This window comes from Bison bison, unplaced genomic scaffold (assembly GCF_000754665.1).
Source record: "Bison bison bison isolate TAMUID 2011002044 unplaced genomic scaffold, Bison_UMD1.0 scf7180017864484, whole genome shotgun sequence".
Taxonomy (NCBI): Eukaryota; Metazoa; Chordata; class Mammalia; order Artiodactyla; family Bovidae; genus Bison; species Bison bison.
The window spans coordinates 1226885-1236736 of NW_011495044.1; the positions used below are offsets into that span (position 1 = coordinate 1226885).

Genomic DNA, 9852 nt, shown 5'->3' on the forward strand with positions numbered 1-9852 from the left:
AACCCTGAGCTGTTTTCTGTTAACAGAGTTCCACAAGAATTTTCACCTGCCCTTGAACCACTGTACATATGCCAAAGTCTGAACCTCAAGCATGGCTTCAACCTGGATCTTCTTCACCAGTCTTATCTCTCACCCACCTCCCCCTGAGTCTGAGCACCTAAGATCACACACTGGTTCCACTGCTTATTAGAATAAGGCCTTGGTGAAGTTACTTAAACTCTCTGTGCCTGAGTTTCCTCACCTGTGAAAGAGGGATAATAACTGTGCCGATTTCACCGGGATTTCCCAAGTATTAGATGGTAACTCAGGAAGCACTTGTGTTAGCTATTCTGTCACTGAGCCCACATGAGCAGCTGCTTCCTCTAAGTTCTCTGAAGGCTCACAGCTCCTCCTTCTCTGCTGCTGCTGCTAAGTCGCTTCAGTCGTGTCCGACTCTGTGCGACCCCACAGACGGCAGCCCACCAGGCTCCCCCGTCCCTGGGATTCTCCAGGCAAGAACACTGGAGTGGGTTGCCATTTCCTTCTCCAGTGATGCATGAAAGTGAAAAGTGAAAGTGAAGTCGCTCAGTTGTGTCCGACTCTTGGCAACCCCATGGACTGCAGCCTACCAGGCTCCTCCGTCCATGGGATTCTCCAGGCAAGAGTACTGGAGTGGGTTGCCATTGCCTTTTCCTCCTCCTTCCCTCCAGACTGTCAATTTCCCTTTGCCTGCAATGTATTCCGCCTCTCCTCACTGCCACCCTCCATTCCTCCATGCTTAAATGTCATTCCTCTGAGAAGGCTGTAGGATCCACCCACTTCACTTAACAACTAGGTTAAGAACCCTTGTTAAACATTCACTCGCTCTGTACTTTTCCTTTGAGGCACTTATTATCATAATCCAATGTTTGTTCACCCCATTAAAATAGGGAGTGTCTTACACTGCTTCCTATCCACCCTGATACTTAGCACAATTCCAAGTCCATAACAGCACACATCATTTAAGTATCTGAGGAATGATGACGTCTTAAATCTGACTAGGCTCAATCTTTCTCTCTTGGGATTATAACAACCTCTGTCAGTCACTTTTCTGCCAAGGGGCAGAACTCTTCATTCCCTTTACTTTCTGGGGTAAGATTTTCAGAAATGCAAATCAAGGATTTAACAAATGGACTTGTGGCTGAGTGAGACTGCCAGGAACGTGTGTTGATTCAAGTTATTTTAGGTTTGCATTGCTCAGTACGGTAGCCATTACCGTCTGTGGCTACTGAGCACTTGCAATACTGCTAGCACAAAGTGCCATATGCTTAAATGTAAAATACACTCTGGATTTTAAAGACTTGGTACAAAAGAACATTAAATATCTTGTAATTTTTAATATTCATCACATGTTGAAATGACACTATTTTGGAAATATGGGGTTAAAGAAAATATATTATTATAAATTAATTTTACCTATTTTTTTTAACCTCTTTAAGCAGCTACCAGAAAACTGGCATATACGGCCTGCATTGGGTTTCCATTGGATAATGCTGTTTTAGACTATATGCATGAAAGGTCTGTTGTATTTCACAACATCCCTCCATGTCTTCTCATTTTAATCCACAAAACATGCTTCAAATCCCTTGAGTATTCCTCAGTAATGGTATTTCTGATGCATAGGCTACTCCACCAGCCCTGTGAGCACATTTGATCCTTTTTAATAGGGTAATTTCCTATAGTTGTATTTAATCTTGGGTCTCATCACATCAAATCCTAATACTGGAGACTTACCATCCTGTGGCCACTTTCTTTTTGCACTGTAAACATTACGGCTAAGAACACAAGATCTACAAGAGACCACCTGTTTTGGAGTCCTGGCTCTGCCACTTACTAGCTGTGCAACTTTGTTACTCTTAAAATCTCTGTGCCTCAGTTTCCTCAACTAAAAAATGGGGATAACAGTGTCTACTTCGTAGGGTTGAGAGTAATCTTTGACACTGGTAAAGCGCTAAGATGGTCTCTGGCACACAGTAAGCATTCAATAGGTAAGGACTCATTTCATGATTATACACCTCTCACCTTTCCCATCCACTCACATGTTCTCCTGTAACATTGGGTACCTCTCCTAGTGATGTTTTCTTTCCAAATCTGACATTTTACACTTCTAATTCCAAAGCTCTGCTACTCCCCAGCTCAGAGTAGCACTTGGGTAAGGTACTTCACTTCTCTTGATTTTTAGTTTGTCTGTAAATGAAAATGGCTATTGTCATCTTCCTTGCACAAGTCTGAACCACACAATGTATACAAAAGTTCCTTGCATGGTCCTTCCTACTTAATGGATGCTTCATTTGCATTTTCCGATTTGAAACGTGTGATCCTCACAACAGACCAGAAGATAGGTATTTTACAAAGAAGAAAACAGGATCAGGGAAGTCAAGATTTGCCCAAAGTTGCACAGATAGCTACAGGGCAGCGCCAATACTAGAACGAGGTTTCACTCTGAATCCAACGTTTTTTCATGAAATCTAAGCTGCTCTCCAAAAGCCTGAGCGCTGCTGCTGCTGCTGCTAAGTCGCTTCAGTCGTGTCCGACTCTGTGCGACCCCAGAGACAGCAGCCCACTAGGCTCCTCTGTCCCTGGGATTCCGCTAGAACCTAATTAATTTATGCTGTTTATGGCATTCCAATAATATTTGAAAGATGCAGCGACCGGCAAACCTGTCCACTGAAACTGCAACAGAAGATCAAAATACAGATTTTCTGAATGCCATTACGAGGTCAAAGAACCCAAGAGCCGTAGAGTTGAGAGTCGTGGATTAAATTTCGGCAAACAAAACTGAGCCACGAGTTCCTCCTCTAGCACCCGCGAGGAAAGTAGGGGTGAGGAGATGCTACTGTTGGGCCTTCAGGAGGGCCAGGCGGCCCCCAGACCCGGAGGAGGCCACGGCCACGCCTGGCCGCCGGACCCTCCCCCTCGGATCTCCAGGCCCAGCGCTGCGCCCGCCCGCCCCTCACCTCCGGCTCCGGGCGCTCCGAGGCCATCACACAGCCCTCCCGCGCCGGCCCGGGCCAGAGACGATGCTCCGCTCCTGACCCCTGACCCGGAGGTCTCGCGACTGGCGGGGCCGGAAGTAAGTGGGAGGGTCGAGTTCTGGCTTTCTAATTGGCTGACTTGGGAACCGGAAGAGGAAGTGATTGACACCGCCCCCCACGCCGCCGCAATGCAGGTGAGGACCGGTTTGGAGTTAGTGACCGCTAACTAGCTTTGGGTAACGAGACAGAAAGTGGGCTGGCCGAGGAGAGAGTGAGGAGTTAGGGCTGAGAGGACGGGGTCGAGACCGCGACTGTGAGATAAGGGGACGCGCGATGGGGGCGAGGACCTTTAGAGAGGGATGGGGTGGAGCCCGGCTGACCGGAGACAGAAACTGCAGTTAAGTTGGGACGGAGAAGGCAGCACTGTCTTGCTAGGGTGTGGAAAAGGATCAAGTTGTAATTTGGGAAGGTGCAGTCCAAGAAAGATGGCTGAAGAAAGAGGTGGATTGGGCTCGGGCTCAGGCCCCAGCCTAGGCTGTTGGATGTCGACAGAACAGAGAATCTGTAATTGGAGAGAAGCCCGAGGGTGGAAGGAATTGTGGGACCGTGGTGGCCAGAAGCCAGACTAAATAATCTGAGACCGTGGGTGGAACCCGGCTCCTGTCCTGCACGTTCGGGGTTTTGCAGTTTTGCTTCATTCTTCCTAGTGTGTACCCCTAGTAGTTAAAGGGTGAAATGAGATAAAACTGGAGATCGTAGACGTAAAGGAAATGCCATGAAGACCCCTCCGCTTTTAATATAGTTTGCCTAGTGCTTAGGGGCCTGTGCAGCTTTGTTGTTGTTTTGTTTCGGTTTTCATTTGTCACTGTTTGTTGCACAAGAGTAGTTGTCAGTACATCAGTGACACCCCACTCCAGTACTCTTTGTCTGGAAAATCCCATGGACCGAGGAGCCTAGTAGGCTGCAGTCCATGGGGTCGCCAAGAGTCGGACACGACTGAGCGACTTCACTTTGACTTCTCACTTTCATGCATTGGAGAAGGAAATGGCAACCCACTCCAGTGTTCTTGCCTGGAGAATCCCAGGGACGGGGAGCCTGGTGGCTGCTGTCTATGGGGTCACACAGAGTCAGACACGACTGAAGTGACTTAGCAGCAGCAGCAGCAAGCTTGAGAAAGGGGCACAGGAATATTGGTACAGCAGTAAAGTGAGTGCAGGTTGATTTAGCAAGGAAGAGGTTGAAACAGCAAATGCTGAGGGAAGAGGAAGGTGGGGGTGGCAGAGGTGGTGACCGTGGCAGTATCCAGAGGAGCCTTCCTGTGTAGGTAGGTTTTCAGAGATTATGTCATTGCCAAGGAGAGCCAGGTTCACAAGGCAGGTTCTAGAACAGAGGACGCCAGAGGATGTATGCTGCTGAGGTGTCCCAAACATAATAAATCCCAGGTATTACATCTGGTGAAAATTGTCCAATGAGGGAGAACAGAGAAAAACCAAGCCTAATATAGGGAAACAGTCACGCCTGGATTAAAAGCAATGAGAGGAAGGAATCAGTAGGTAAGAGGAATTGCAGTCAGATGAATGGGTTTAAAGGTCTAAGGGTTGATGCTATCTGTGATCCTAACACCAAATACAGTAAACAACCTGACTCTCCCTGTGCCAATGAGATTCTGTGTCACTGTACTGGTGTTGCACACTGTCACCCTGGCTTTTCAGCCTTCTTCTATATGCATCATCCTTACACTTATCTGAGTAACCAACGTATTACTGTTGGCTCAGAGGGAGGAAAAACAGCTTGAGGCATCATTAGACGCACTGCTGAGTCAAGTGGCTGATCTGAAGAACTCACTGGGGAGTTTCATTTACAAGCTGGAGAACGAGTATGACCGGCTGACCTGGTAAGAGTTGCCAGGGCAAGCTGGGGAGGGCTCCATGGGTGGGCTAGGCCCCCTGCTGGATAGGGTATCTCCAGCATGTATCACTTTGCCAACATCTTTTGATTTAGAAAGAGCTGGGTTTCCCAACATTTAACACTGAAGTTGGCCTTGGGCCCCAATTGTATGGGAAGTAGAGAAATGCCCAATTTCTCAACCCAGGTTCTTTCTAGCTTTTGATTCTCCCTGTTTGACTTCTCCAGGATGAGGTCCTCCTGCAGTGGGTCCTCCCACTGCAGTATTCATACTGGATTTCTTGCATGGGTGTTGCCAAGTCTTTTAGGTCCAATCTACTCAGAAAGTTTGGATCTGGAAAGGGATCTTTTACCCAGTTTCTGAAGTTCTAGTGATTAATAGTGTAGCCATCATTCCTATTTTGCCATTGTCCAGGGATAAGTTCTAAGACGCACTGTGGGTTCCCGAAACTATGATAATACTGAATCCTTTTCTGTATATACTGTGGGTTTTTTCTTTTTTTTCCTATACTACTTGTGTGGGTAGCGTATACAATATGGATATGCTGGACAAAGGGATGATCAACATCCCGGGTGGGACAGAGTGGGATGAAGCAAGATCTCATCACGCTCCTCAGAACACCTCCCAGTTTAAAAACATGGATTGTTTATTTCCTGGATTTATCATTTAATATTTTTGGACTGTGGTTGACCACAGGTAGATGAAACCTCAGAAAGTGAAACTTAGGATAAGTGGGGACTGCTATAATAACCTGTCTTTTTTCTGCATCTGTGTCAGAAATTCAAAGTGTATCCCTCTTTTTAACCCCATAATCCCTGTGAGCCAGTCTAGTTCTTGCCCAGGCCAGTGTAGGGCTGTGAGTGTTTTGGGGGTAAGTCTGGTTATTCCTAGTCCAAGGGACCCTTTTGAGGCTCCTTTACCAGGAACATTCTGACATCTTCTTACCACCACCAGGCCATCTGTCCTGGACAGCTTTGCCTTGCTTTCTGGACAGCTGAACACTCTGAACAAGGTCTTGAAGCATGAAAAGACACCACTGTTCCGCAACCAAGTCATCATCCCTCTGGTGTTGTCCCCAGACCGAGATGAAGATCTCATGGTAAGAGGAGGAGAGGGATGCAGCTTAGGAAACAACGTTCTTACGTGAGGACTGACAGCACAGTGGTTGGTTTCTATTCTAGAAATTTTGAATATGCAATAATGTATGGCAATAAGTGGGGGCTACATTTTGGAGGCCTTGCTTTTTGTCCTTCTGGAGTTTGGGAGAACCACTCCCAAAGAGTGCTAAATTAACCTGAGGCCTACAGCACCAAGATAAAGACCTTTTCCCTCTTTCCTCCACCTCCTGTCTCGAGCAAAACGTTTGTTTTTTGTAACCTTTCCTAGTTCAATCTTTGATTAAAATGTGGCAGAGAGGGGTTTATCCTTAGATCTGGTAGAGATGGGGTGTGAGTAGATAGAGTTGAAGGATGGAATGAGGGGAATGGTGTCTTAGGAAGCCAGATATTATTAGTCTCAGGTTGTGTTTTCCCTGAAAATGCAGTGTTTGCCTGTGGAAGGAACTATGTGTATATCAGGCCAGAATTGAATCTTCTTGGAGTCCACAGTAGGATCAATAAAATCTGTGTGTTACAGAGGCAGACTGAAGGACGGGTACCTGTTTTCAGCCACGAGGTGGTCCCTGACCATCTGAGAACCAAGCCTGACCCTGAGGTTGAAGAGCAAGAGAAGCAGCTGACCACAGATGCTGCTCGCATTGGTGCTGATGCAGCGCAGGTTGGACTGAGTCACTGCCCTGCTGCCCTACACCCTCGAGTTTTACCATGAGAAGCTGAGTATTCCCACTCCTGTATTGTAGGGTATGGCAGTTGGTTATGCCTCCATTGCCCCTGGAATAGCTCAAAGAAGAAACTTTCCTGTAATCATTTCTTGCTTGCCCTAATTTCTGTACAAACTTACATGTGTTACAGAAACAGATCCAGAGCTTGAACAAAATGTGCTCAAACCTTCTGGAGAAAATCAGCAAAGAGGAACGAGAATCAGAGAGTGGAGGTATGGAGGGATTGGTGGCAAAGTGGTGGGGGAATGAGGGATAAGATCATTGAAATAGGAAGGGTGGTGTAGGTAGTGGTGAAATGAGGATGCAGGGATGTGCTGTTTAGCCAAGGGTATGCATCTATTCTGTTGGCCTTCTATATTTCAGGCCAGCGCTGGGGCAGGTGGAGAAAGGAGCAAAGGGAGAAGGGCGAATTCTGAGATAGTCATGGGGGTCCTCTGGCTCTTCCTCTGGGTTGCCAGGAAGTCTGGATGCTACCGAAGTCAGAACTCCAAGCCCTGGCACTCATACTGGTGCTAAACGAAGTCCAGGGCCAGAGGCATACCTCAGGGTCTCCACTTACCTTGCCTTTCAGGTCTCCGGCCGAATAAGCAGACCTTTAACCCAGCAGATACCAACGCCTTAGTAGCAGCTGTTGCCTTTGGAAAGGGGCTTTCTAACTGGAGGCCTGCAGGCAGCAGTGGTCCTAGCCAGCCAGGCCAGCCGGGAGCTGGAACAGTCCTCGCAGGAACCTCAGGATTACAGCAGGTGCAGATGGCAGGAGCTCCAAATCAGCAGCAGCCAATGCTCAGTGGGGTGCAGATGGCCCAAGCAGGTCAGCCAGGTAAGGTGACAAAGATTGGCTTGGTGACAGACCTTGAGCAGGGATGTGAAAATAAACTGGGTTATCTGCCACACTTCCCCCTTACCCCATCCCCAGGGCTGGAGAGATTCTCCTTTTCTCCCTTGGACTGTGACCTGGAAAAAAACTCTTGAGAGTGAAAGTCCCATTTGAGACTCTGTTAACAGACACCAGACAATGAGAAAGAACTTTGACTGAAATTGCCCTTAGCTACCCTTCTGTCCCCTTTAACTTTGGGTAGGTGTATTGTCAGTGTCTCACCCTAGGTATTAGGATCATTGGGTAGGTGTGTTAGGAATTGACAAGCAGGCAGGTTTTCCAGTGCTATGCGTATTCCTTGCTCTGTATACTGTCTCTTCTGCTCACTCTTAGTAATTATAAGAACAGTCTGGAGGAGTTTGGATATAAGCAGCTAGAAGAAATATTTTCTTCCAAGCTGTCTAGGCAAAGGGACAAGCTCTCTTTTTCTATTAGGGGAGGAGCAGGAACCTCCAGGGATGTGTTCCAGCCCTTCCCACTATTCCTCGTCCTGACCATCTTCAGGTAGAGGGCTGGGCAGGGAGCCGTACCTCAGCCTTGTCACCCAAGGTCAGATGCCACAGATTCTGAGCTGATGGAGGAGGTGACAGAAGGGAACCTGGGAGGCAGCACTTCTGATTTGTGATGAACATCTGACTATGCTTCAGGTATCTTTCTTCATGTTTTTTTTAGGGAAAATGCCAAGTGGGATAAAAACCAACATCAAGTCGGCTTCCATGCATCCCTACCAGCGGTGAGTGTGAGTGGCAACCTCCACTCCCAGGTGTTCTTTTCAGAGTTGGGCAGTGAAACTGCCTTTTGCCCAAAGCTGACCTGGATGGGTACAATGAAAAGAACACAGGCTTTCGGCCACAGACAGATCCCATCTCCACTGCCAACTAGCTGTGTCACCTTGGGCAAGTGACCTACTTTTTCTGAGCCTGTTTTCTGGTTTATAAATGATGATAATACCTACCTCATAGGGTTGTTGTGAGGATTAAAATGGGAAAACAATGTAAAACACTTAGCACAATCTATGAAATAATGAGTATTCAATAAATGAGAGTTTCTCCAGCCACTTCTTCCCACTGTCCCCTCCTCAGTCCTCGATCCAGAACTTGCCCTGATCTGAGACTGCTTCATGTCTGTGGTGAGCTGATGGACACAAGATCGTGGACCGCTCAGCTTTGTTTGAAATCCTGTGCTTATTCTGTGCTGCCAGAGATGGTGACAGCTTCTGTGTCCCTAGAGGCCCACTGCCTCCACAGGCCTGGCTTCCCAGATTCCAGCCTGGCCATCTCTCCAGGCTGCAGGTGACGAGGCCTCTGGGCTGAGACAGACCATCCACTTACAAGTCTGGAGAAGCTTGGGCCTGCTCTACTCTCCATCCTCTCAGAAGCCAGTTCAGCTCTCATCTGGGAAATAGTCAGAGTCCCCTATCCTTTACCCAACCCTGGGCCTGTGAGGGAAGATGTTGAAGTCCCAGTAGATGGGAGCTTCCACAGGAAGTGGCTCTGCCAGGCAGGGCTACATGAGAAAGAGTTTTGTGAGCATGTGAAAATATCCCTTGTTCTCCAGACCTTTTTTTTTCTTTCATATTTTGGAGGGAAAGAGGAATTGCACCTCACACCGTCTCTCGTCATGGTTGAGTCATCCTCAAAGTATGCCTGGTTCCTGGGCTCAGTTAGCATGGCTTTTCTCCAGTCCATAGAGCCAGTAGTTCCAATAAGGGTCAAGTGGATGGTGGGAGGTGGCAGCCGCCAGCACTTTTGCCTGCTTCTATAAAGCTGGAGAGGAGAGTGGGCTTGGGTCACCAGCTTAAGCTGCCTTTCTTGGCTCTCCTTTGCAAGCAAGGGCAGGAGTTGAGTCAGCAGAAGTGGACCAAAGGATTGCTCTGAATAAAGTTATTTAAGTTGATGACCACTGTGTCAGGGTTATCTACAGCAGGTAAATTGAGAGAGCTATGTGGGGATTGGAGACTACATGTCAGAGACTTTCAAGGTTGCTGCAAGGCAATATTTGTAAAAATTTTACTTATTTATTTGGCTGTCCTGGGTCTTAGTTGCAGCCTGCAGGATTTTTGGTTGCAGCAGGTGAACTCTTAATTGCAGCATATCGGATCTAGTTCCCCAACCAGGGAGCAAACCCAGGCCCCTTACAATGGGAGCTCAAAGTCTTAACCACTGGACCACCAAGTCCCAAGGCAATTCTTGTTTGTTCTCCAATAAAAAGTTTTCTTAGGTTTTTTGTTTTTTTT

General features: G+C 47.5%; 2 protein-coding genes across 7 annotated transcripts in view; one reads left to right on the plus strand and one right to left on the minus strand.

The window, feature by feature from the left end:
• SZT2 (seizure threshold 2 homolog (mouse)) overlaps window positions 1–3075 on the minus strand; it is a 52669-nt gene extending 49594 nt beyond the window's left edge. Inside the window, exon 1 of the mRNA XM_010862796.1 lies at window positions 2976–3075. Coding sequence (XP_010861098.1) covers window positions 2976–3002 — 27 coding nt within the window. The 5' untranslated portion in view covers window positions 3003–3075. The remainder of the gene's footprint in view (window positions 1–2975) is intronic.
• A 78-nt stretch (window positions 3076–3153) lies between these two features.
• MED8 (mediator complex subunit 8) overlaps window positions 3154–9852 on the plus strand; it is a 19684-nt gene continuing 12985 nt past the window's right edge. For 2 of the 6 annotated variants that reach the window (XR_827263.1, XM_010862609.1), the window contains exons 1-7: window positions 3154–3187; window positions 4769–4887; window positions 5854–5998; window positions 6535–6675; window positions 6870–6951; window positions 7311–7559; window positions 8289–8349. Coding sequence is in view for 5 of the 6 variants with exons in the window: in XM_010862609.1 (XP_010860911.1) it covers window positions 3182–3187; window positions 4769–4887; window positions 5854–5998; window positions 6535–6675; window positions 6870–6951; window positions 7311–7559; window positions 8289–8349 (803 nt within the window). In the remaining variant the exon portion in view is untranslated. Of the gene's footprint in view, window positions 3188–4061; window positions 4547–4768; window positions 4888–5853; window positions 5999–6534; window positions 6676–6869; window positions 6952–7310; window positions 7560–8288; window positions 8674–8698; window positions 9847–9852 lie in introns of those variants that run through there. The other 4 variants (XM_010862608.1, XM_010862611.1, XM_010862612.1 and 1 more) reach the window with 4 other exon arrangements.